The sequence below is a fragment of the Apodemus sylvaticus genome, chromosome 10, assembly GCF_947179515.1.
Source record: "Apodemus sylvaticus chromosome 10, mApoSyl1.1, whole genome shotgun sequence".
Lineage (NCBI taxonomy): Eukaryota > Metazoa > Chordata > Mammalia > Rodentia > Muridae > Apodemus > Apodemus sylvaticus.
Genome location: NC_067481.1, coordinates 60,484,574 through 60,511,304, shown reverse-complemented (window position 1 = coordinate 60,511,304; position 26,731 = coordinate 60,484,574). Strand labels below are relative to the sequence as shown.

The 26,731-nt window shown below is 43.5% G+C and overlaps 1 protein-coding gene across 2 annotated transcripts in view; it reads right to left on the bottom strand.

Moving 5' to 3' along the window:
- The window catches only part of LOC127694652 (protoheme IX farnesyltransferase, mitochondrial), a 131,250-nt gene that overhangs the window by 85,978 nt on the left and 18,541 nt on the right, over positions 1 to 26,731 (bottom strand). For both annotated transcript variants that reach the window (XM_052196204.1, XM_052196203.1), the window contains exon 4: positions 14,206 to 14,330. In XM_052196204.1, coding sequence (XP_052052164.1) covers positions 14,206 to 14,330 — 125 coding nt within the window. The remainder of the gene's footprint in view (positions 1 to 14,205; positions 14,331 to 26,731) is intronic.

Below are 26,731 nucleotides of genomic sequence, written 5' to 3'. Positions count from 1 at the left end.
TCTCTTACATGTCAATGAAAAAGAAGATGTCTTCAAGCTGCATTAAGCAAAGAGAGAATAATCAGAGCAATGAACAAATACAATAATACAATACGAGGACTCTGTAGGTAAAGCCATTATATACACAGGGCCTTTGCTGAGCCTGGGGTCTCTGGGAGGTTCGGGCTCATATGCCGAGAAGCCCCCAGCAGAAACCGAGAACAGTGCATGAGAGTCAAAGCAGCACCACCTCCCTGGAGACAGAAAGCCCTGGCAAGGAAGAGACAGAGCTACACGGAGAGCCCAACCCCCTGGACATCTCTCAGCATCCCAACAAGAACACGCACGCACGCACGCACGCACGCACGCACTCACGCACTCACGCACGCACGCACGCACGCACGCACGCGTGTGCACGTACACGTGTAAGAAGAACTTGTTGATGACAGGGAGGTAGGGCTTGAGAAAACCAGGAGTCATCAGTAACCAAGTTCCTGGCCTGAGCAACTGACAGCACCTGGGAGAAGGTACCTGCGCTGGTTGGAGGATGGGCTGGAGCTGAGCTGTTGACAAGGCTGTGCTATACGGCAAAACCAAACACCTGGCTTTCAGATCATCTATCGTCCAGTTTCAAAGGTTCTGAAGAGAAACAGTTGCTGGGACCTTACAAGGAGCTTTGGATACATTCCCACTGAGCATGTATGCAACTCACTTTGTGACTGCTAAATCATTTTGGCATTCCAGTTAGTAAAAAAATAATCTTCAAAATGTTTTATAATAATCCCAATGTTAAACTGGTATTTGTTTATCAGTTATTTATTATTATAAAACATTTAAGACAACCATCAGATATTTCCTCTAATAAAATCTTCTAAAATTGTCAAAAAAAAAAAAAAAGAATCCCAATATTAATCTTTTAGAGAAGACTACCAAAATCTGCACTCATCTTTAATTCCAGCACTTGGGAGGCAGGAGGATCTCCTTGAGTTCAGGGCCAACTTGGTCTATAGAGTGGGTTCCAGGACAGTCAGGAGTTAGAGACTTTCTTGAAAAAGTAATTTCATTTTAAAATGGCAGTTTTGTTAAGTTGAAATTATGCTTCCTTAGCTGGAGTTTACTTCCTCTGCCGACCAGTTCTCATCCATTCCAACTATTCCCTGAAAATCTATTTGTAAAATAACTAAAGCCAGCTCTCCCTAGGCAGGGAAGCATTCAGATATGTCAAAACACAAATGTAATTAAACCAAGAGTAATGGAGCTATGTGACCTCAGAAAAGAACAAGCTGAAACCCAGAATAGGCTAAATCGTACCTTAACTTAGGAGTATATGGAAAAAAAGAATTAAATATCAATTGAGAGGGACCTTAATTTAAAATGGTAAATAAACTACATCAGAAATGGCTTTCTGTGACCATACAGTAGTCCTTAGATAGCATAATTTAAGAGTACCTTTTAAGGTGTTTCCCATATAACCTCTAATTTTACTAGATAACTTAACACCACCAATGGCACAATCAGAAACCTCTCTTCACCAATGAATTACTAAAAGCCAACCTGATTTTTTTTTTAATCAAACTAACCTACACTGTATTTAGAAAGTAAGAATTCCATGTTCGACTACGACTGAGATTTCAATTTGAAGGAAAAGTTAAGAAGATAGCAATAAAGTGTGATCTGAACATATGGGTGATGAGCCATTTTCCCTTCTCTTTCTGTAGAGCAGTGGGATTCAAAGCTGAAAGCCTAGTCAAGTGTTCCTAAAAGGTTTATGAGAATTTCTTAAATCTATGATTAGAAAACAATTAAGATACCTGGAGTATCATATTTAGTGTATATGTGAACATTTGGTGGAAACGGAATAATTGAAAGATTCTGATGTGTGGAGAACATTATAAATTTTTAAGTCAAGAAACATACTAATTTGGAACGCCATGAAATGAAAATTAAGCTTTAGGACCTCATGTTTTAATTTGACAGCTGTTTGACAACTGTGAAATGGAAAACTGACCTCAGACAACTGCCTATAAGCGAGAGAACCTTAAGCTCAAGGATCTTTCATGGAGTGATGCATGCTCGCTGCAGTAACTCCTCACGTGGGAATAGACAAACGCAGGCTGGAATTTTATTGTCTTTGAAGGTGCTGATATACAACGGATTTAAATTTCACAAAGAGCTCCACATGACTCTACGACAATTAATGGCCCTCTCTGAAACATGATGCCATCAGTAGAGAAATAATTGTAAACACATCTGCAACTTCCAGGTGTTTCTTGAAGCAATTTTGAGTTGGCCTTCCTTGACTTCACCTATAGAGTGCTAAAATACTAATATACTCACCCCTTACAGTTTAGAAATTGCAAGGCCCTCTTTGGTACAGCTACAGCCTACAAGCCGAGGCTCAGGACTACAGCTCTGGTCTCAAACCACTGAGATAATCTGCCGGTTGTTTTTATTCAACATAAAAAGGGGCAGGGCTATACTCCATTATTTTGTTATAAAGATTTTTCTTTTCAGAACACATATCTTTCACCACTTTAAAAACTGTATGTCTCCCTTAGGGTAGAACTGGGAATAGGAGCTCCAAGTCCCCCATAGGTGCTGTTCAGTACAGTGTGAGGAAGAAAGCGATACGTTTAAAATCATGAAACTTTAGAGAGAAACCAAAGGCCTAGTCACTGTTGAAAATCAGGCCTTCACTTGCTGAGGCCCATCCTGCCAGCTGCTCCCTCTGGTTAGGGCTCATACATGCCAAACCACCACAGCCCTAAAACAAGAGACCAGGACTAGATACTGAAGATCACATGCTTCTGAGAATAAAAAGTGTCTGTCACCCATGGGGAACTGAGACAGGTTCTTAAAAAAACAAAACACACAATCTCATATGTGAAGGGTGTTAATACTATTTCTCAGCAAGACTCCACTGGATGATAGATAACTCTTTCCATATACTTAACTATGTCAGAAATCTAAAAGCTACATTATCTATGTCTTTTCTTTTTCCACAAGGACAGTGAGTGAGGCTGCTTCCAGCTCAGCTTCCCCCTAACACTGCTCCCTCAGGACCATAGGAAACCAACTACTTTTAAAAAGAAAATCCATCTCCCCATCTCATCCCCCTCTTCAAAAGTTTTCAGGGTAAATAGCAGCAATAATTAACATTAACTGCATCCTTACTAATTGCAGGCTCTTACTTCAGACCTAGTGAGGATTTTAGCTCTTAGGTTCAGAACTGGGGTCTTGTATATGACACTAAGAATGGGTTAATAGGTAAGAACACAAATGTACTTGTTCCTCTATTTAAGACAAGCCTCCATTGTATAGATCATGCTGGCCTTGAACTCATACTCAGCCTAGGCCTGGTTTATTCACTAAGCTCCTTAGTTTCTTAGGATTGGGATTAGAGGCCTGGTTTTGCCTGAGCTACCTTTCCAACCTTCTGAAAATGCACATGGGCTTCACACAATAGCAAATAGGCAAAGAGCTGTGAATTTGGGAAGTGTAAACACCATCTCACCAGAAGAGGAAAGAAAACCACTACTGGGAAAAGAGACGAATCTGAAGGAAGGTAAGTGGGCCCTCAGGAGAGAAACAAGAGATAGGATGCTCTGTGCCAAATTCTGTCAGTGTGTGGTGTGGTGTGGTGCCAACTCTACTGAGACTAGAAAAGCCCGTGGGAGGGGACCTGTGAGAATTGAGCTCCCCTGAGAGGCTCTGATTTTAGGCAGAGAGGGAATTTCATGAGCTCAAATGCTCTTGAGTGTGGATTTCAGTGTGTGGGGAGAATAATTCCTAGACCACAGCGGCCACAAGCACCACATTGAGGCATTAAAAATACAAAGTTCATTCTCTCAACAATCTTATCTATTTGCAGATGAGAAAAATGCAGGTTCAGAAAGGTTATGTCAACAGCCCAAAGCCACAGAGCTAGCAAGTGGCAGGTTTAGGCTGGCTGCCAGCTGGTCTGGCTCTGACTGAATCAGGTGTCACTGAGCATCTTATAAGCCAGAGAAGCATGACCTTCTCAGCAACCAGAGGCCTAAACAGTCCCCATTCTCACTGACCTCGAAATCAAATGGAGAAGACAGCAGTGGCCAAGCACTTAGGCCCTTCGAGCTGACAGACTGAAGGACAGCTTACTGTTCCACTTGAGAAAAGGACTGACCAGGAAGTGGGTGGTGGCAGGATGTCTCCTCTGAGGAACCTATGGTATTGTAGCTTTAGCCAATTTTTAAAAAAGATTTATTTACATTTATTTTATGTGTGTTTTACCTGCAGGTATGTATGTGTACTATGTGAATACACGGTGATCACGGAGAGAGATGAGCAGAGAGCGTCAGTTAGATCCGCTGGAGTGCTAGGTAGTTATGAGCAAGTTGTCATGTGGGTACTAGGAGCTGAACTCAAGACGTCTGCATGAGCAGTAAGTGCTCTAACCACTAAGTGAGCCATTACCCCAGCCTCCGATTCAATTATTGTATAGATCTTCGCTTGACATTTTCTTATTAACATGTTTATAGCTCATCGTTTCACTATTATGCTAGGAACTGCCTGTATCCCACTAGAGTACAGAACCTGGTAGAAAGAGGAGCTTAGGAGACTGTTGAATGGATGACATAGAAAGAAACATACACAGCTGGGAGGAAGAGATGTGGTTTGAAGGGAAGCGAGCCATGCAGTAAGGATTTGTTTCTCGACAGAGAACAGATAGCCAATCTGTGTGTATGTACTTTAAGTCTCCTGGTGCTAGCCTGGCAAAACCTGGCCGCCTTGGCAAGGCACCGGAAGCCCTCCACAGTCTGCCTCTCTTGGCTGTGTCTCTTGCCTACTCTCATGACACATTGCCTACCTTGTGCCTCAGGCTAAGGCATCACTGCCACGTTTGCAGCTTCCAGAATGTTCTTCTTGTATGCAAACAAAACTTCTCATCTCCAGTCTTTACTCACCATGTTCCCTCTGCCTCAGAAACTGCCCTTACCGGTCCACACTCTGGAAAACCTGAGACCTCCTTAGCCTCACAACAGAACTCACTTCTCTGACTTCCCTGCCTCTCAGGTAGAAATGACCACACCCAAGGCTTCCTTTTCACTTTGCCAGTTTGACACTGCACTGTTTATTGAGCAGCCTCTGTGGAGGGAGCAACCTTTTTGTCTCTAGCAAAAGCAATCAATAGCTATCTAAGGAGAGGTTCAGAAAACAGCAACCAACAAGGTAAGCATTCCCACTACTTAAGGTCACCCTGCCTTCCAGTTCTAGGCAAATCACAGGCCAATGAAATACAGGAGACAAATGAGTTCCTTATCCCAATCATTTTAGCCTGTATTGAGCAGAAAAAAATGAAGTTCATGGGAACCAGTGCGGCCACATTTTCCTGCCTCTCAAAGGCACCAAACGAAACTTAAAGCCTGAATGTTCACTGAGTGTTTACAAAGGGGTCACTCGAAACAAGTGACTTTACTAAGAGAGAGCTCATGAGACTATGGAAACTTGTAAGCAACTTCTCCTCTGTGGGAAAACACTTGGTTTGGGCAACTGTCCATGACTATATTCAAATGTAACTACATGCTTCCTTACATATGCTAGCTAGCCATTTTGTCCGTCAGTCACTCAACAGCAAGTGAAAATCACTGAGAAAAACTAGGCTCAGTAAATTCAGTTCCTCACTCACTGGGAATTCCATGGGCATCTTAATAACCAAGAGTTTTAAAGTCAGAGGTTGTACCTAATCCCCATTATTTTAAATCAGCAGACTACAAGTAGCATTAGGTGAAGGATTCTTTCCTAACTTAACTGTGTATGAAATCTCTACACAGCTCTTCTTAATCCTTCTTACTAAGTTCACCCAAGGGCTGCACATGCAGCAATGCCTTTCTAGACTACCACACATACACTGAACAAAGCACTAACAGAACAAGCATCCCTTTCCTCAGCTAATAAGAAGGTAAGACATTAGACATTGGCCATGGCACCTTTCTTTCCATAAGCTAACAGATATGCATCTTCTCTACTAAGCTTTCTGTGTTCTTGGCATTTCCAGTTTGCTTGGGCATAAACATACCCTGCGCTGTAAGCACTTGGGAACTGGATTAAGTACCCACATTTCTCTGCTGTTCCTCTCTATCTCCACATTCCATCACTCAGATCCTGGACTCTCTTTGTTCCCTGTGATCAGTGCTTCCGGGAGAAATCTGGCATTGGATCTGAAAGAAATGTCATGGTGAAATTTTCCTTAAGATTAATCACACAGGTAAGTAATTTCCCCTTCTCACCAAACAATATTTTCTAAAACTTCTTAGAAAATCAGTAAGACAGGACTGTGTGGTGACAAAACTGTGAATCTTAGGACTGACTTAAGTAAGTCACACTCACATTGTAAAGGCTGAATAGCTTGCCCAGCCCGGACAGCCTAGGAAGCCTGGGCAGCCTGGCTCTCCAGTACAAGCTGGAGGTATCACGGACAATTCTCAACCTGAGCCAAAGAGGCTCCGCTGGCCATCCTCCTGCCTTCAGCATCTCAATTCCTATTTCTATCCACGCGTGGGGCTCGGCATGCAGTCAGAATCACCCCAAGACTCCATTTTTAAATATGCACTAAAGCATCAAGGGCTTTTTGTTTTGTTTTTTTTACATATTAAAACCTTAAAAGCCACGTGTGACTAAAGGAGTGTGGGGCAGAGAGATAAGGAAGCCGTCTCCCAGGCAGCGGCCACACAGCTTGCTTTTCCATCAGCGCCATCAGTCATCAGTAAACCAAGAGTCAGCCCGATAGAAAGAACAGGGGGTGGGTGGGGGAATCTGTGGTTAAGAGCAGAGAACCACTGGCTAATGGGATTCAGAACAAACTGACAGGAAAGGCGAAACACAACCAAGATCAGGAAAAGAAAGAAAGATATTCACAAAGAATCTCAGTTTGACCTCTGCTAGATGGGGGTGACAGAGATAGGCAGGAAGGAAACAAGCCACCCAAGGCAGATAGTATCACACCCGGTCACAAGCCAAGAATCCTAACTCTAAAGTCATGGCTACCATTTGCCATTACATCTCAACTAAATATCTGCTTGAAAGTGTGTGTGTGTGTGTGTGTGTGTGTGTGTTTGCTTGCACACAGGTACCTGCAGAGGCCAGAAGAAGCTATCCCTGGAGCTTCCTTTACATGAGGTTACAAACTGGTCAATTTGGGTGCTGGAAAAGCAACTCAGGCCCTCAGGAAGAGCAGCACATACTTTTAGCTCTGAGCCATTCCTCTATCCAGCCCCCATATCTACTTTTTCACCAACTTTTCCAGAACTATACACATAATTCAATAATTACCTTTCCCTTAGTCACAAGTAAATAACAAGCATACAATGTGCACAAACTTGCAATAAATATATACAATATTCACACACACATATTACAGTTTATGAGCACAGTTGTGGCTCCCTACTCCAAAAGTTCAAAAGCTGAAACTTTTTGAGTGCCAACAATTCCATACCTGCCTGAAAGAGTCAAATCAAAAACTTTAGGTAAATTTGTCTACAATTACCTTCAGACTAATATATAAGATACTTATGAAACATTATTAAATTTCATGTTTGATTTATGTCCTTCCTTGAGATATCTTAGCATATATGTTATTATATATGTGTGTAAACATAACACCATCTGAAAGAATCTGAAGTTCAAAACCCTTCTATAGTATCACATCTTACAGACAAAGGAGAACCCAGGCCTCTGGGTAAACTAGGGAAAAGCATGCTGTGCTTTTCAGTTCTCTACTAAGACCCTAAGTGGGGACAGCTAAAAGACAGCAGGTTCTGGAAGTATGGAGGTTGTGGCCAAAACCCCGAGCAAGCCTTCCTTTTAATAAAAGCTCTGACGGCACACTGGTCTGGCTTGGGCATTCATTCAGTGTTCTAGATCTTCCTTGTCACTCAATATATCATCACATGGCTCTGCCTGCTGAGTAACTGCACCTCCTACCCTAGCAGCAGTGATTCAGTAAGGTATCCTGAGGGCAGCGGGACTCGCTGATGAGAACAGACTGATTCTATGGTGGTGACTGGACTGACACCTCAGCTACAACGATGAAGCTGCAGCTGCGAGGCAGGTCCACACACTCTAGGCCACTTTCAAACTTGTAAGCAATGACACCACCAAGCTTCAGTTTATCTTTCTAAGACACAAACATAAAGTCACCTCACAGACTCATCACAAGAAGCAAATAAAATAACATCCAGTAGATGTGGCAGAAATTACTTTAAAAACCTATCTACGAACATCATGTTCAAATCATCATCTGTGCGTCTGCTGGCAGGACTTCCCCTGGAATGATTTTGGCAATGAATGCCAGTGCCAAACTTATCCCACTTAGATCGATCATTCTGGACAGGAGAAAAAAATGTAATTTCGGGGCTATTTAGGGCTATAGAAATTCAGGAAAACAGACTGCATTTAAAACACACTTCCTTTCTGTCATTGCTCAGCAATGCTCATCATTTTCCTTATATATAAAAACCGTCTTTAGTTGGAGACTCTCCAACTACATTCAAAGATCTTTTCTGTAAACCTTATGTGGTGCAGTAGCTTATCTGAATAAGCCATAAGCCGGGACCTCCAGAGACTTGAATGACTGCATGTTCAAAGTCAATACACTTCTCATTGATTTGTCCTGCACATGTGATGTTAAACAAACCCTATCACTGGTATTCACTAACAGAAGTCTTCTTCTAGAGCACACCACCGAATGCTCTGGCTGCTTTTGTTCAACACGGAAGATGAAAGTCAACTGTTGTTGCTCTGGGCAGACTGTGCAGTCAAAACAAAGGGGACATCAGAGAAAGGGGGAGCTGCAAAGAGGCATTAGATATTAATCTCACATTCACCAAGGAAAAAATCTTTGCTTGGTTCTCCTTTCAGAGTTTAAAAGGCTACGGATTCTCTTGTCTTTAGTTGCCCCATGACTCAGAGCTCCTTCTCCAAAGCCCTTCCTTTTTACTTCATTTCAGCCATGAAAGTCTCTCAAATATTGTTAGTAGCAAACAAAACCCACGTTTCTTCCTGACCCTATTTTATTCACACCTCTTGATCTCTTTCATTTCCTTGATGAAAATTTTTAACATCCTGAGGTATACTAGATCCCAAAGATAACATTCCTTATCACACTTACCTTTCTAATTACAACCTACTACTCAGATCTGAGGCTGTTTATATGTTTTATGTCTTTCTTGTAGTCTCTAAAATAAAGCCTCTAAGAACATCAATGGTTCTTTTAAAAGACAAGTCCCAGTTATGAATTCCTTCTTTATTCATTTGATCTTTCAAAAGAGCCATTTAAAAAAAAATCCTGTGAACATAGACTCAATCTCATGTGGATATGCTTAGAGCTTTATTTGACACACAGTAAGTGCTAAGTAAGGGTTACTGTCTGTAATTACTACTACACAACTTTTGCCATTCGTCTCCCTATATCTGCCTTCAAAATGGTACACTACTGGTCCCCTCCTGTGCTATCAGCAGCGGTGATAGATGGGTGAAATATGTAAATCAGAACCATATACTTCATGGAAGTACTCTAAAGAGAATGCGAATGAATAAAGTGCCTAGTAACCACAGTTACAAGTGCTGTGCTGCAGGAACTGTTACACAGATGGAGAGAGGATACTCAGATTCTCCAACATGGAGAACAATGACCAACAGGCTGATGCTGTAAGGTGGCAGCTTAGGCTCAGCATGAGGAAAAGAGTTTCATTCTTTATAGCTGACCACCTTAGACAGCCTTGGGAACCAATGCACAAAAGACAATCTTCCAGGAATATTGTAAACAGATAGAACACGATCCAGATCCACAATCAACACTCTAGAATTCACTGGTAGCTGCAGAAGCTGAGGCATACAGTAGAATGCTGGCCATTGCTAGTAAACTGTATATAGAAATAAACTCATTTATCAACACAACCTCTCCTACAAAGTCGTATACAGTAGCCCTCTTTTATCTATATGCTGAGACTCTTACCGGATGCTTAAGAATTAGACAAACCTCTGTATTTATCCCCACATGCCCATATTTATGATACAGCTTAATTTACAAACCAGGTGAAGCAAAAGAGTAGCATCAGCAGTAATAAAACAAAAAAAATTAAAACAACATGTGATAAGCTATTTAAAATTTTGAACTATTTATTTATGGAATTTAGAGTAGCTGATTGTGGCTCACTGAAACACGGAAAGGAAAGCCCTAGAGGAGACCACTGTACACATAAAATGAGTAAAATAAACCCAATTTCAGCTCATCACATTAAGTACTGAATTCTAATTTTTCTGACAACTTTTCTTTTTTTAAACTTCTTAATTCCTTCTACTTGGATTTCTCGGCTATGCTCCCCATTTGTCAAGAGCCGGCCAGTCAAAGGCATGCACAGCACTCTGTCTTTCAGTTGTTAAATTGGAAACACTCGGGGACTGCTTTCATCCTCTGAAGGCATGCCCACTTTAAAGCCACGCTGGGCTTTTGAATGGCATGTGTATACACATCACAGAACGTTCTAGTGCTTTGGTTTTCCATGTCAGTGTCCGTGGTTTTTCCACACGCGGCTAAGTACTGCTTACTGCCTTGTCCTTCAGAAAGCGAGTCTCATTTACCCTCCTTAAAACAAGGGCAAGAACTGTTTTCCAAAGCCTTGCTCTTTTCTTTCACACAGAGATCACAGAAGCTGGACGCAAAGAAGAAATAGGACTAAATGAATAACAGTTCAAATCAAATACGTAAGAATTAAGAATATATGTAAGATGTTATTTGAATTTGTTTATAAGCATGGACAGGATTTTTCCCCTCCCATGAACCTCTATGAGTAGCTGACACATTCTCTAATATGAACACTAACTTTCAAAAAAATTATATCTTTACCTAACTGTTATTAAAAAACCCGATTCCAGGGCTGGAGAGGTGGATCAGCAGACAGGAGCACTGGCTGCAGAGGACCCAGTTTTGGTTCTCAGAACCTACCTGATAGCACACAACCATCTGTATCTCCTCCAGCTCCAGGAAGTCTGACCTCCACAGACACCAGGCATGCATGTGGTACTCAGACATAAATGCAGACAAAATATTTATTCATATAAAATAAAAATAAATAAATCTTAGTTTAGTGCTTACTGTGTTTGTTCTTTGTTCTGCTCATACCATCTAACCTGCTGGTAAAATGGCCCTGTATCCCTTTGTTTCTTGAGTTTATGAAACTACCTAATAATAATGCAATCTAGACTCTAATACTGAATTACTGAATAAAACCAATTACAGTAGGGGAAGCTGGTAAAACCCTAAAAACACTAGAATGCAGTACTGGGAGAATCAGTACTCCCTGTAAAGTCCAAGCACTATAATACTTCCAAAGCAGCTAGATCCCAGACAAGTGGAAGAAGGCTCACAACAGATACAAGAAGCCTGTCTGTTGACACGTGCTCACTGAGCCAGCACCACTCACAGCACTCAAGAGGAATGGCAGGGACTGGTGACACATGGGAAAGAATGTGACAAAATGTCCCAGGAATGGGGACTGTGATTTGAAGGGAATGCAGAACTGGAAAACAAACTAAGAAGGAAAAATCACCACAGGGGCTGACAATGTGATTGCGTGGTACCAAAAGAATCCCATCGTGGATTCTGTGGCTTTCTTCCATGTTTTTAAAATCTTCCAGAATCTAATCCACATATGCAGGTATACAGCTGGAAGCTGAGCAGCTAAAACGCACAGTTCTTTAAAGGTTCTAACACCTCCTTGGCTGAGGCTCAGTTCCTATCAGTTTGTGCCTTAAGGAATGCCATTCCCCTCCATTACTGAAAGGGCTATGGTTTTCTTGTGTGTCACTTGTCTGTCTGCGCACACACCTGTGTGTGCATGCATTTGTGTGTGCATGTACATGCATGGCAGTACAAGGCCAACCTCAAGTGTTGGGCAGTGGCCTGCACTTGCCACTGGGACTAGACTAGCCAGCCACCTAGTTGCAGAGATCTGGGAGTGGGGGGGGTGGGCGGCGGGGTGGGGTGAGGTGGGGGGTGGTCTCCATCTTCCTGGCACTGGGATTACAAGCCTGCCACCACACTTAGCTTTTTTCTCACATGATTTGGGGGATCACTTGACTGACCGAACTATCTCCCCCACTCCAAAGAGAGTTGTATTCATAAAAATAAAATAAAATAAAAAAACTCCTTGAGCTAACATTTGTGGGGGTAGGGGTGGGAAACATGGGTGAGAAAGTAGCATCTAATCAAAGTAATATTTTTAAAAATTTACATTTCATTTAATTATTTGTGTGTGTTAGTATATGTGTGTGCATGTACATGTATATGTATGCAATGCATGTGTGCCCTTTGGTGACTGTGTAGAGGGCACAGAACAATGAGCAGAAGCTAGTTCTTCTCTCCTTCCACCACGTGTATCTTGGGAATGGAACTCAGGTCACCACAGGATTGGCAGCCAGAATCTCGCTGAGCCAGAATCCCACTGGCTCACAACTTTTATATTTTATAATATTCTGAAGTTTAAAAATCATTTGATCCTTTTGAGTTGTTTTTTTAACTCAATTCTCACACACATATATAAAGTATTTTCTTTGAGTATTTAAATGAAGACAATAATTAGTCATGTGCAGTTACTATTTTACAAAAGGGAGGCTAGAAACTCAAAAGGTACCCTGGTTTATCCTTCTGACTTAGAACTCCTAATACACGGGTTACAATTACAAATGGAGAAGACTCCAGGCGGCGCTACTTCGTGGAGGTCAGCATAAATGGCTCAAGTACCTCAGCCTCAATATGTTTTTTGCTGTTCTTTTTTTTTTGAGAACTATGTCATCCTCCCCGATGCGGGCCTTGCTATAAGATTATTTTGACATTAAAATAAACAACAGGCCAGTGTGTGTGGTGTCACATGCCCTTAGTCCAAGCACTCGGAAGCAGAGGCAAGCAGATCTCTGTAAAGCCCACTTGGTCTACATAGTGAGTTCCAGGCTAGCAGAAATACACAGGGAGACTGTGTCAAAAGAAATGACAATAAGAGACCCTATTTGAAAAAAAAAAAACATCCTCCAAACAGTGGATAATACTTTGTAGAGGCACATGATTTTAAGCATAATCAAATTACTTCCCCATACTTTACAGACTAGCTTCTTATATACAGCATCCTATGAACATCTGAGCTGGTTCCTGCTGGTAATGTGGATTCCTGTTTGAAAACTGTGCCAACTGCTCCTGGGTGTTCTGGTGATGAGGCAATTTTCCTTAAGTTTTAGCCAAGACTTTTCACTAGAGTATCTTATGGAAAAAAACCCACAACGTTGGGACACACCACAGTGGCCAGGCAAAGGAAAAAACTATTTCAGAGAACCATCTGGGTGCTTAAAATAGCAAGAAGAAAAATGATCCATTAAAAATAATACTTGACTATTAATTCTATGATATAATCTGGCTGTACATACCAAGTAAACAGTAGTGCTGAACTACTGTTTTTTTCAAAAAGCTGGGTATGTTCCTTTCAAACATCCTGGAGCTGGAGAGATGGCTCAGAAGTCTCAAGAGTATGTGTTGTTCTTCCAGAGGGACTGAGTTCATTTTCTTGCACCCAGGTTAGGCAGACTACAGCTACCTGTAACTCTAGCACTAGATGTGACACCTCTGCCTTCCCTAGTCTGCACTCACATGCACACAACCATATGCAGACACACATACACATAAGCTAACAAAAATGAAATATTTGAAATACTGTGTTTACATAGTGGTGACTTAAAATGGAGAAGCTATACAAGGTGACATATTGCTAACACTAGCCCCTGGGAGACAGTGGTAGGTGGACCCTGTACAATGTGTTTAAATCCCCTTGCAGTAACATAGCTAGACCTTGATTGGGAAAAAAAAAATGCCAGCAAATAAAAGTAAAATAGAAAAAAATAGAAATGTTTCTAAAATAGAGAACACAAAATTCTGGCAGTTTTTAATACTTTTCAACCCAAGGAACCCTGGCCATTTCAAGTAAACACTCTGCTGCACTCTGAAAATCATTTGTTTCAAAAATCAGACCAGACCAGACCAGACCAGATCAGACCAACCCAAACCAACAGGCAACCTCCAAAGGCCACCTCTGTGGGCTCGGGATGCTTCTCCAGTAGAGCAAAGGATCTGGGGAGTTCTTCAAACACCAAGGTATAACTAGCCCGCCAGGAACACAGCATCACCTGGCTCAGAGGAGAACTGACCTGATTGATGGAGTTGGCAGCACAGGATGCGAGGCCGGTTCCGAGGGATGTAAGCAGGAAGCAGGACCAGTCGAAAGGGCCTGGAGCCAGAGCGAAGCCTGCTGAGGTGGTGCTTACCACAAGAGCTGCAACACAGACACAGAGGTGCAGGTCAGTAGCTGGATTTCTAAGGTAAGGAAGGCATGGGTTCAGGTGCCATCTCCCACACATACCAGATGATGATGCCAGCACAAGCTCTGGGTGGATACTCTTACATCCAAAAGCCGTTCTGGCTAGCAAGACGGCTCCATGGGAAAAGTTCCTGCCCCAAGCCTGACAACCTGAATTCAAACCTTAGGATCCACATGGTAGGAGAGAAACAACACCTATATATATTGTCCTCTGATGGTCACATACATACCATACACACACATATATACATACACACACACAGTATCACAGTTTTTAAAATATGCAGTTTTCTGAGTTGTAGATATAGAATACATAAAAATATTTCATTTTAAACTCCATTAGACTTAAAGACCCATTAAAATAAAATGGGTCTTCCAGATTCATCATTCACTTATTCATTCAACGAATATTTATGGACTAGCAATTTGTGAGCAATAATATACCAATGCTGGCAACTATAAAAGATAAAGCTGGGCTCAGTGTTCTGACTACACAAAGGAAGATAGGACACCTATCTAGGAACTATACCACACAACAGCAAACAGTAGGACTTGAACTCTGCAGTAAACTCCAGACAACAGTAATAGAGGCCTTGACTGCAACAGAAGGTCATGGGGCCATAATGGAATAGAGAAACATGGTGGCACCATCAGTTTGCCAACAGAGCCATATGGCTCATACTAGCAATGAGGTTCCTGCTCCTTAGAAGGCCTTGCTGCTTCCTTCTTTGGGTTTACAGAAGCTGATAGAGTCAAGAGGAGTCTATGAGAGACATGGAGGTAAGCAGTAAGAATTCCCCAGAAAGTTCTTCAATGGTGAGCTAATCAGGACAGCTTTAAGACAGCACTGCACTATGGAGAGGGGGAGAAATGGAAAGTGTGCCGGGGTACACAACACAATAGGGAGATGGGAATACTGCGTGTTCTACATGGATAATGTCTTTCAAATCAGCATAACGGTTACCATCCAAGGCAGTGGTTTTCAACTCAGAGTGGCATTGTACCAGGGAACATGAGCAATGTCTGAAGACATTGTGTGTCTGAGTGTGCAGGTCACACAGGCACTGAAGGTCAGAAGACAACCTCATATGTTGCTTCAATATAGGTGGAGACAATGCGTATTTTAGGATCATGTTTTACCACAGCCTAAGATTTGACAATTAGGCTAGGCTGCTGGCCCAGGAGGCCCCAGGAACCCTCTAGTCTCTGCCTCAGTACTCAGATTATAAATGTCCACCATGTCAGGCTTTTTCTTTCTTTTAGATTCTAGAAGTAAAATCTGGATTCTCCCACTTGCTGAATGAACGAACTACCCTCCCAGGCCTAGAGCTAGTTTTGGTGCCGTATCTGGGGGAAGAGAAGATGCTATTTTTGGAGAGCAAAAGCCATTGTTGTTCTGCCCATCTTTCAATGAGTACACAGGAAAACCCACAACAAGCTTTCTGTCTCCTCTAACCAGAAACTCTAACACCCTGATCTAGTCTAATCCATCACTCCCAGAGCTTCCTCCCTGACTGGTCTCCCGATCCCACAGTGCTTCTCTCTGGAATGAACTGGGCATAGATCACAGCAACTCACCTCCAATGGAAGTGGTTGAAAATACCTGCAACAATGCTCAAACTCTCCTTGGCTGTACTAAAGTCCGTCCACTGCTCTACAGCTGGCTCACTACCACCCAGTCACGTGGGGCTATGTGTGTCAGGGTGCTTGTTCTCTGCCTCTTTGAGCTAGCTCCTTCTCTTCCTTTGGGTTCTATTTAAGATATCCTTCTTAGGCCATCTCATGTAAAGCAGACCGTTCCAGAAGCTCCCTCCGGAGATCATCCTCTATACCTCCTCAGTATAGCTCAGCACACACTGACTGCACAGGAACATCAGCCCCATGAAGACAAGTGTCCCGTGGGCATAGTCCCTGCTCCATGCTCAGGGTTGTCACCATGGTGGGAATGGAGCAGTATGTACTGGAGGCCCAGGAGGGAAGGTGATGGCTGCCGGACTGGCCTTTACGTCATTTGGTAGCCAGCTGAGAGTCCCTGGGAGTCTCTGCAGGAAGGAAACCCACTGTCAGTCCCTGGCCATGCAGAGACAGGGAAACAATCTACAAAGTGACCGCACTGATGCCCTGTGAATGAGCACAGGGAGAATGAGCATGGGAGCACTAAGGGCCTGTACGGGATGACAGCTTGATTTGGATTAGAGGACTGCCATGGGCAGGAGAGGTGGGAAGAAAACAACGAGGAAACGGAAGGAGTGAGTTTCCATGCAGGCAGCAGGGAGGAGACCAGGCAGAGCACAGCAGAGCACAGCAGAGCACAGGCGGTGGAGCTCGGTGTGAGGCAATGTGCTGCTTCTGAGGAACCACAGGGAATGGGGGTAAATGTATAGAAAGTAGACAAGGCACAAAACAGGAGCTCCTAGGAGACAGGAGCACAGGACAAAAAGGGACAGCAATCATTAGCAATGTGCACCCTGAGAGAGAGTGTGTGTGAAAAACATCAGACCATTACAACTTGAGGGAAAGCATGGAGGATACAGACTTGGAGATTAGAATCAAGAAGTCAAGGTGCACTCCTGAAAGTTACGTGAGATGCTATGGGAAGGGACTGGGGCGGAACTACTGACTCTAAGGGGCACGTGCTAGAGAAGTAAATAGTATCACCTATAGCATGTCCTTCAGTCTAGTCTTATCAAGAGTGTACACAAGTCCTTCAGCCTTACCATATGGACATGCTCAGCCCTAATACCTGGATCAGATACAGTTTCCCTGTGTATGTGTGCGCACGTGCGTGCGTGCGTGCGTGTGAGTGTGTGTGTGTGTGTGTGTGTGTGCAGGTACCTGCACATATATAGACCACAGGCTAACATCAACTGTCTTCCTCATGTCCCCGGGTTCTCTGTACTCCTTCCCTGCCTTTTCTTGAGCTAGGCTTCCTCGCTTAACTCGAGGCTCACAAGGCAGCTGGCCAACAAGCCACAGGGATCTTGTCTCTTCCTTCCAGTGCCAGGATCCCAGGTATGCACCCTCACGACAGCTTTCCCATGGGGAATGGGCATCTGAAGTCAGGTTCCCGGGCTTGCGGAGCAAATATTTTGTTTACTAGGCCCCGTCTTCAGTCTGGTTTCTTAAATTTCTGTTTTTCTTTAGCTGTGTTCCATGTCAATTTGAAAGGCAAAACAAGTGTAGTGCTAAGAATACTGTCTATGCCAGGCAGCTCTCTGTGACTACAAGTACCCGAGAGAATCAACCTATGAAAACGACAGCAACCACTCATTACTATGATAGTTTGGGATCTCTAAGACCTTTCCAGAAAGGATGACAAGCCAAAAACGAATATATTTACCTACTTCATCAAAGCATCCCCTAAATGAGACTCTCTAGCTGCATGCTTCTTGGGCAAGAGGCCCATCCTTTGGCACAGTGGGTAAACACAGCACCTGACATTACCATGGGTGTTTCCTCTAGTGCAGAGGAGACAGGCAAAGGACTATGGAGCAAAGGAGCAAGGGCAGGGTGAGGGGGCAGGGTGAGAGGGCAGGGCTCTATGAGGGCTACAGAGGACAGGCAGGCCAGGAGATGAAGGAACAAAGGAGGCTGGTCAGATACTAGAGGCACTGCAGGAAGGAAACCCACTGTCAGTCCCCTGCAGAGACAGGGAAACAATCTACAAAGTGACCGCACTGATGCCCTGTGAATGAGCACAGGGAGAATGAGCATGGGGGCCTGTACGGGATGACAGCTTGATTTGGATTAGAGGACTGCCATGGGCAGGAGAGGTGGGAAGAAAACAACGAGGAAACGGAAGGAGTGAGTTTCCATGCAGGCAGCAGGGAGGAGACCAGGCAGAGCACAGCAGAGCACAGGCGGTGGAGCTCGGTGTGAGGCAATGTGCTGCTTCTGAGGAACCACAGGGAATGGGGGTAAATGTATGGAAAGTAGACAATCCTTCTGCGTCAACAGCTCACCTGTCCCCCAGACACAGCACTGCATGTCACAACAGGTGCACATGATGGCGGCGTGGCAGCAGCTAGCACCTGGCAGGACCCGGGGCCGGGCAGTAGACTCAGCACTCAAACATTTATTTCAAAGGAAACATTCTGGGAGCAGTTTTTTAGCTCTGGTTCTGTAATGACTTATGCTCCAGAGACAACTCCATGGTGATTCCAGGCCTTGAAAACAACTCCTGTGTCAGTTACCATCACAGTAGCTGACAAAGTGCTATAATCAATGAACTGTCAAAAACAAACAAAAAGCCTGAAGACTTTGTCTTGTTTAAAGTTGAAAAGGGTATACAAGCGTAAGAAAACTTAAGATGGGTGGTGATGCATGCCTTTAATCCCAACACTTGGGAGACAGAGGCAGAAAGATCTCTGAGTTTGAAGCCAGCCTGGTCTACAGAGTGAGTTCCAGAACAGCCAGACAAACCTATGGGACAGAGAGAGAGGGATGGAGGGAAGGAGGGAGGGAGGAAGAAGAGGAGGAAGAGGAAGAAGAGGAGGAAGGAGGAGAGAGGGAAGGGGGAGGGAGGGAGGGAGGGAGGGAGGGAAGGAGAGAGAGAGAGAGAGAGAGAGAGAGAGAGAGAGAGAGACACTTCAGATTTCTGACTCACACACAGGTCTATCCAATAAGCCGAGAAGACAAAGAAAATGGTTTGCAAAAGGCTAACAAAGGAAATGAAAATTATTTTAGAAAGAAGTAACAATGAAAAGATTACAGAATTGGGCTTTAGAATGTACAGATGGAAACGCAGAATGAGGAGAGCAACCACTGGTTACTGCGGTAGAATTTGGGATCTCTAACACCTTTCTAGAAAGGATCATAAGCCAACAATAAATATTTACTGACTTCATCAAAGCAGTTAATTTAAGGAAAAAGGAAGAAAAGTTTGATGAATTGCATTAGTAACACCGGGCAGAGTAATGTCCTTACACAATGTGTCTGCAGCTGCAATTAAACTTCACATTGATTTCCTGGGATTCATTACACAGAATCATTTTGCAACACCAGAATCTCATTAAAAGTGAATGTAATGTATTCTTTCATTAATAACTTTTGAAATCATATTTTATTTGGTAATCTCATATTCTGTCCCTTCACAAATAAACACGAAATCAATGTTACCAACCAAGCATGAACCTGTTCAAGCCAGGCTGAGAGGTACAGCACTGTAAGCAGATCCTGAGGAATCCCAAGGCAGAGTAACAGCCCCACCCCTCGGAGCTTAACCTACCGTTGTTCTGGAGTGGGTGCTCCACCAGAGAACACCATACTCTCCCATTAGGAGAGCAAGCCGCAGGTCCACTCAGCCGCCTGCGGGCGTACAAGGTACCGTGCAGTCAGACTAAGTGGCCAGGGCTTCCTGATTGCACGCACACCACTGACAAGGTTCATTTGTCTGCCTGCCTCCTCTGGAGAAGAGATTTCAAATTATGTCCCCTAAAATCAAACTGTTTAATTTTGTTAGAATCACAAGCACACCCTGACTGACCCCAGGAAGTAAGCACTGCTCACTCACTCGCCTCTATGCGCCACCTACCAAAGACGTCCGGTGGCCTCTAGGAGCTGAGCCGAGCAGTGCAGCAGGCAGCAGAAGGAACTGGGCCTCTGTCCACGCAGGGATCTGAGGGCATGCGATCTGCCAACAGCACTGATGTGCTCCAAGTGAGGATGATGGTCCTGACCTCCGGCTGCCTGGATTTCAGCCCACTGAGGCAGACAATCTACCATTCCAGGTCTGAAGAGCTCACTAGGAAAATGGTGAAACAGTAACTCCGTGGCAAGGTGGGTGCTTAGCATGACAAGCATGGCATCAGTGGAGAGCACAGGGAAATGCACTCTGGGACCCCTTACAGCTCTGCAGTGTGTGAGGTGGGAAGACTGAAGGCGCGTGCCAGCGGGAGCTGTGTAAACAGCACTTAGGGCTCTATTACTGAAGAAATATGGAGTTAGAGTACTGGAGAGAAAGAAAACCGCCACGCTCAAAGAAGGACAGTGTGTTAAGAGGAAAATTATAAAATGTTAATATTAAAAAGAGTCACTTAATCTAATCTCACTTTCTGGAGAATATTAGCCCCAAATCTGGTGACAAACTATTTCTTCCTGACTGACCCCTTGAGGCTCACTGTGCCCAGTCTAAAGCAAAGTCCTCAACACACTTACCTATGGATGCAGTTTTTGCTTCTACAACAACTGAGGAACTTCCACTTTCTTAATACAAAGAGTCAGTTATGCACAAGCAACTGTGCCCCAACTCCCCTCTCCTCTTAGTGAAGTATCCCTGGTAACCAACCATGCTTGGATTCCAGACTCCTGTCCCTGCTAGTGCTGAGGACACTTTGTGGAGGCACAAAGGGTTTCACTTCATCAAAAGCACTCAGCACAAAGATGGTGACTATCAAGGGCTTAATTAAGTGCTGCTTTGGTGACTGTTAAAATGAGCTCCCTGGAATTCCAAAGCAGCGCTCCTCAGGCCACTCAGCTTGCACTTCACATCCTAAAGCATCACGTGAAGGGACTGAAGGGAGCACGCCAGCCAAAGTGCTTAGTTTGGGGTGTTGGTAAAACAATAGGGTAAACAGTTTACATGAAAGTGAAGCTCTTCACAATGCCAAAGTCAACGTGACTTCATACTTACTCAAGCATCAAAACCACTTCAACAGTGGCATATGGCTACCCCAGATGAGGTAGGAAGACTTCTGCTTATATTTGATATTCCCTCTCCCTCCCCCTCCCCCTCCCTCTCTCCCTGCCCCCACTGCCCACTATCACCCTTCTGTGTGTGTCTATGTATCTGTCTCTCGCCTGAGAACAGCACCCACTGCAATCAAGCTAACTAAGCACAATCCCAATTCTTTAGTTTACAACTGGCATTTTGCACATCTTTTTTCCTTTCACTTTTTTTTATTAGATATATTCATTTATTTACATTTCAAATGTTGTCCCCTTTCCTGGTCCCCCACCACCCCAGCTGAAAATCCTATAACCCAATCTACCCACTCCCGCTTCCCTGTCATAGTATTCCTCTACACTGTGGCATCGAGCCTTCCCAGGACCAAGGGCCTCTCCTCTCTTTGATGTCCAACAAGGTCATCCTCTCCTGTCTATGCATCTGCAGTCATGGGTAACTAACTCCATGTGTACTCTCTGGCTGATGGTTTAGTCCCTGGGAGCTCTGGGGGTATTGGGTGGCTCATATTGTTGTTCCTCCTATGGCGTTGCAAACCCATTCAGCTCCACCACTGGGGACATCTTTTTTTTATTTGGTTTTTTTTTTTTTTTTTGGATTTGCTTTTTTCAAGACAGGGTTTCTCTGTATAGTCCTGGCTGTCCTGGAACTCACTCTGTAGACCAGGCTGGCCTCGAACTCAGAAATCCACCTGCCTCTGCCTCCCAGAGTGCTGGGATTACAGGCGTGTACCACCACCACCCGGCTCACTGGGGACATCTTAAAGTGAATCTATCAGTGTAGAAGTACATGAATTTCAATTAGAAACAACTATTTCTTCTATGGCATTTGTATATAATAATTATAAATACCTTCCTATATGGTGATACTTTTCATGCAGTGAAGGTAGTTAACAAAGTTGGAGAAGCCTGGTCTAAAGAACAAGTACTAGCAGTTGATTTATAAACAAGGAGCTATGCAATCAACAAGGGTCTCAGCAGGAATCATCTGGTGTAGTATTTAGTTCTCAGTTTTATGGAAAATTCTCTAGTAAGTGCTCCAAAGACTTTCAAAGATGAAAATTCCACTAAATGAAGGGAAGACACCCACACACTTGCCTAGTAGATTACAAAATCATAAGAAGGCAAGTCAAATTTTTAGACCCATCCCCTGTGTAGGATGTACAAAAAAATCCCACAGGTGTGAGAGGAGCTTTAAGGGTTCCAGAGGGCAAGCCCAATGCTGGCAGAGCGTGCCAGGGGCCCAGGGCACACACGAAACTGAAAGAGTCAGGTTTATCTGTCACTGTAAACTGACCCTTCCAGAACTTGTGGGGCAGATTTAGACAGCATCCGGAATTCTAGCCTGATAGTAGAGTCTCTAGAACAGCAATTAACTCCTGGGAAGGTTTTCCCTTTTCTGATGTACAAGAGGCTCCTCAGAAACTCAGTTTCATCAAGATGTTTAGAGGCATTTTACTCTGAGAATCACAGGCCTCTGAACACACGCATAATCAATTCGCGTCCTTTCCCTTCTCAGATTGCCAACTGGACCGCAAGGCTCATGCTCCACCCTGGTCATCTATATCCTGGTTTCCCATAAGCTCTGCCTCTTACTACCCTTTATTTTATTTTATTTTTTTAATATTTACTCCCAAAGAAATTAAGTGAAGTGAAACGGTGATGAACCAATCTGGACAACCAACAGTTCTGATTCAGCATCTGGTAGGAAGGATAAAGTCATCCACTAAACAACACTGAAGTTTTCTGTAGATGTTAACTTGCCCTTAGAGATAATATAAATCATTGTCACTGACACAGACACTGTTCGACATCATAAGCCAAACTCCACAACCTGACACTGTGTTCTCACTGGGGCTTTTTATGGAGAGGCTAAGAACAGGTAGTTAATGAATTTGTGTGTGTGTTCCTGGGAAGTGGTATAATTTTTGGTTAGTAAATCTCAGAGTTCAATAGACTATAACTTAATTCAGAGGAAGTCTCTTCGGCCTTGCTAATGAGTATGTGCCTTTTACTAAAACGCTGTTCTTGTGATAGCCATGTTTGTCTTCACTTCTACTAATGCCCCAGGTTTCAAATGGTTGAATCTAATTTAAGTGAGGTTTTAAGGTTTCCTAGGCTGGCGGCCTTCTCCAAACGTCCTCATACAATCTTCTCATCAGCATCCATATCAACGGGGTAACAATTCTTATGCATATTGTTAGTTCTTGATGAGAAGTCAGCTGAGGAGAGGCAGGACATCAGTCAGGAGCAGCTGACTATCTACAACCACTCTGGGTGAAAAGATAAAATGTTTCATAGAGATTTAAAAGAACAGCTGCAGAACTTCCTAGGTCTCTCCCCTTTCCTCCCCCTCCCCTTCTCCTCTCCTATATACTTAATTACAAAGTCTGCTCTAAAGGACATAGGACCCAAATTAAACCTCTTCCCTTCAAATGCTCTGCTGCCAGAGTGAAGTGTTTCAGTATGGTTACCACGGCAACTCACCAAGGAGCGGTTGGTTTGCATTTAGAGTTAGCATTCAGCAAAGGGTAATCAAGGGTCCCTCAGCCCTCGTGAAAATATAAATAAGAGTTATTTATACACTAAACTAATGCCACCACTAAGTAAGTCCCCCAGATAATTCTTTCAATTACTGATTTTCTTTGAACCTGAGACCTTTTCTGCTTTGTTACCCTATTCTTGGGCTTTTTCCACCAATAATGAACTACTTCTTCTTAAATATATTTCCTATACTCAATAACTTTACAACCTTGCTGGTTTCCTTTGAGATAAAATGGTCAGATATTTACAACTTTTCCATAAAATGGACCCTCCAAAGCCAAGGCTCATGCGCAAAGGTTAAAGTCTGAGAAGTAGAGTTTGGTAGGGAGTAGCTTCCCTAAAAAGAGTTTGGCAAAAGGGAATTATTAGCGACACAGTTTCCACTAAAATAGCAAAGCTTCTCTGAGGTTCTTACCAAATCTGTTTAGTGTGACCACCTATAGCCAAGCATTTTGTTTTTATTTATTTCTTTATACTCATGCAAGTTTATTATATAAGAAACACCTCCCCCCCCTCGACATAACATTTTTAATGATTCCCTGGGAATTTCATATCATGCAACCAGATCACACTCACTTCCCAGTCCTTCTCTGTCCCCTGCCCCCACACACTCTTATGATAACCACAAAAAAGTAAAAAAAATGAAAATAAAAATAAACAAGTCCAATTTGTGATATCTATATACTCACTGGAGCATGGGCAAACTCACAGCAGACTGCCCCTTAAATAGAACCAAGTCCTCCTCTTGCCATCAAGTGTGTATGGAGAGCTACACTTGAGCATCTCCATCACTTCTGAAGAGATCTCTTCTGTGGCTTCCTGTCTAGGCTATTACTTTGGTGGAGGGGATAGGAGGAGGATAGGAGTATGGATAGGGGTTGTCACAGAAGCCTTCCCTGTCCCTTTCGCTCAGTTGTGTCTCTGCAGTCATCTAGATCACAGTAAAAGGAGCCTCCTTGCTCAATACAGTCAGAGGGAGGATGAATTATGGGCCTTCATAATTTTCTGAGGCCAGCATAGATCACTATCACTGCCCCCAGGTGCAGTAGGACCACACCCAGACAAGGCCCTTGCAGACAGCCCAGACCACAGACATCAACATGGCTTCAGGTGGCAGCACAGACCACTGACATCAGCAAGATTCTTCGAGGTAACATAGGCCACAGACATCAACAAAGACCGCAACAGCCGTGCCTTTAAATGAGTGTCTTCATTCCGGTCCTGACCGTACTGAGTCCTTTTTTATGCCTGCCTGCTGGGTCAGGACTGGCCCACTGCTCTTTCTCTCTGGGCCTGGCTCCACACATCCTTCACCATCTCAGGACTCACTGAGCAGCAGTCCTTCACTCAGTGATGGAGTGGTGGTGAGGATGCAGCAGTGCTAGCAACAGCACGCTAAGCAGCCAGGGCAGTTTCCAACAAGAACACTCAACACTCTGACAAAGAACACATGGAAGAATGCCCTTATGGACATGGTCTTTTGGGCATCCTGGATACCAAGATGGATGCCTGGATGCCTAGCCTAGTGGGATTTACTTTCACTATTTACCTGAGCAAGAAAGACAATTGTTAATTGAAGAATACATCATTTAGAACGAATCAAAGTCTTTGCCGATTCTCTGAGCTTGAAGGGCACAGTTTTTACAGATATGATGAACTTTTAAGAGGAACGAAGCAGGACCACCTTCAATACTCAAGGAATATGCTACGCTGAAAAAAGTGTCAGATTATAGACTTCAGCACACAGTGCCAACAGTAAGCCAACTAAGGACCAAGAAACACAGCAGCCTACAGGCACATGGTTAGAAAAAGAATTTCTTAGCTGTCCCTAAGTAGTAAATCACTACAGTGTAGTCAAATACAGCCATGGACCACATTACTGACTTCAGACAAAAATAGATCACATATGCAATTGTAGGCTCACAAGATGTTATCACCTAGTGACATTATGCCCACCCTGGTTTGGTGATTAGCACTCTGTTGTCTGCACAACAAAGCCACCTGCCGGAACAGGTCCGTTGCTAAGCACTACAATCTTATAACAGATGATTTGTCACTGAAAGGCTGAGCTGTGAGCAAAATAGTGGAAGAGACTCCATTACACTTTCACTATTGAGCAGCTAGTTCCTCAACACCCTTGTGTCCAAGGCAGTAGACACTAGTCAAGTGAAAGGTGATGGTCAACACAGGTTCACTCTAAATAATATTCTACAAGTGACTCTCCCACATACTTCACGCACTAGTAATGCAGTGTTACATGTAACGCCAAGAACTCTGAAGAACACAGCAGGGGCGCCTGACCTACAGGGAGGAAGAGGAGCTGTGTGTTCTAGAGACAGATGGAAGGGCTGACTCAAGGGCTCTAGGGTGAGAGACTGGGCCAGCCTCTCCCCATGCAGAAATGAAGTCTCTCAGAAGGTAAATACTGACGAAGCTACACCTCTGTCTTTATAAAATCAGTGGACACACAACAGGACTTCTCTTTCCATTCCTGACATCCATGTTTACTATTCCTTCACATCTGTGGTTTAAGAAAGACATTTGCACACTTTCTACTTTACAGTAGTGCTTACAAAAGAGTTTAAGAAAGGTTTACAAACCAACAATTGGCAAAAAAAAAAAACAAAAAACAAAAAAACAAAAAACTTTTTTCAGCACTTAACAACCTTGGAGCATTCTTTCGTTACTGTTGTTAGTGGTCCACTTCTTCTTTATATTTATTTATTATTGTTGTTTGTATGTGTGACCATGAACATGTATGTATGATGTGTGTATTATGTAGGTGTGTAAGCACTATGGTACGAGAATAAGAGATCAAAGGACAACCTTGTAAACTCGGTTTTCTTATTCCATCTTTACATAGATTCTAGGAATCAAACTTAAGCTGTAAGGTTTGCAGAAAAGTGCTCTTACCTACTGAACCATCTTACTGCACCCCTTAATCTTAATAAAAGTGATACTACCATGTTTTGCTTTGAACTGAAAACTAAGCCCTCAACATTACTCCCAAAGAATAATTAAGCACACAGCCAAGTCTCGCTTGTAGACTGAGAAGCAAGCCCTGGGTGCCCTCAGGAGCTTCAGACATCCTCCTCCGAGATGACCTGTTTAGAGCTGCCGAATCTACTAAG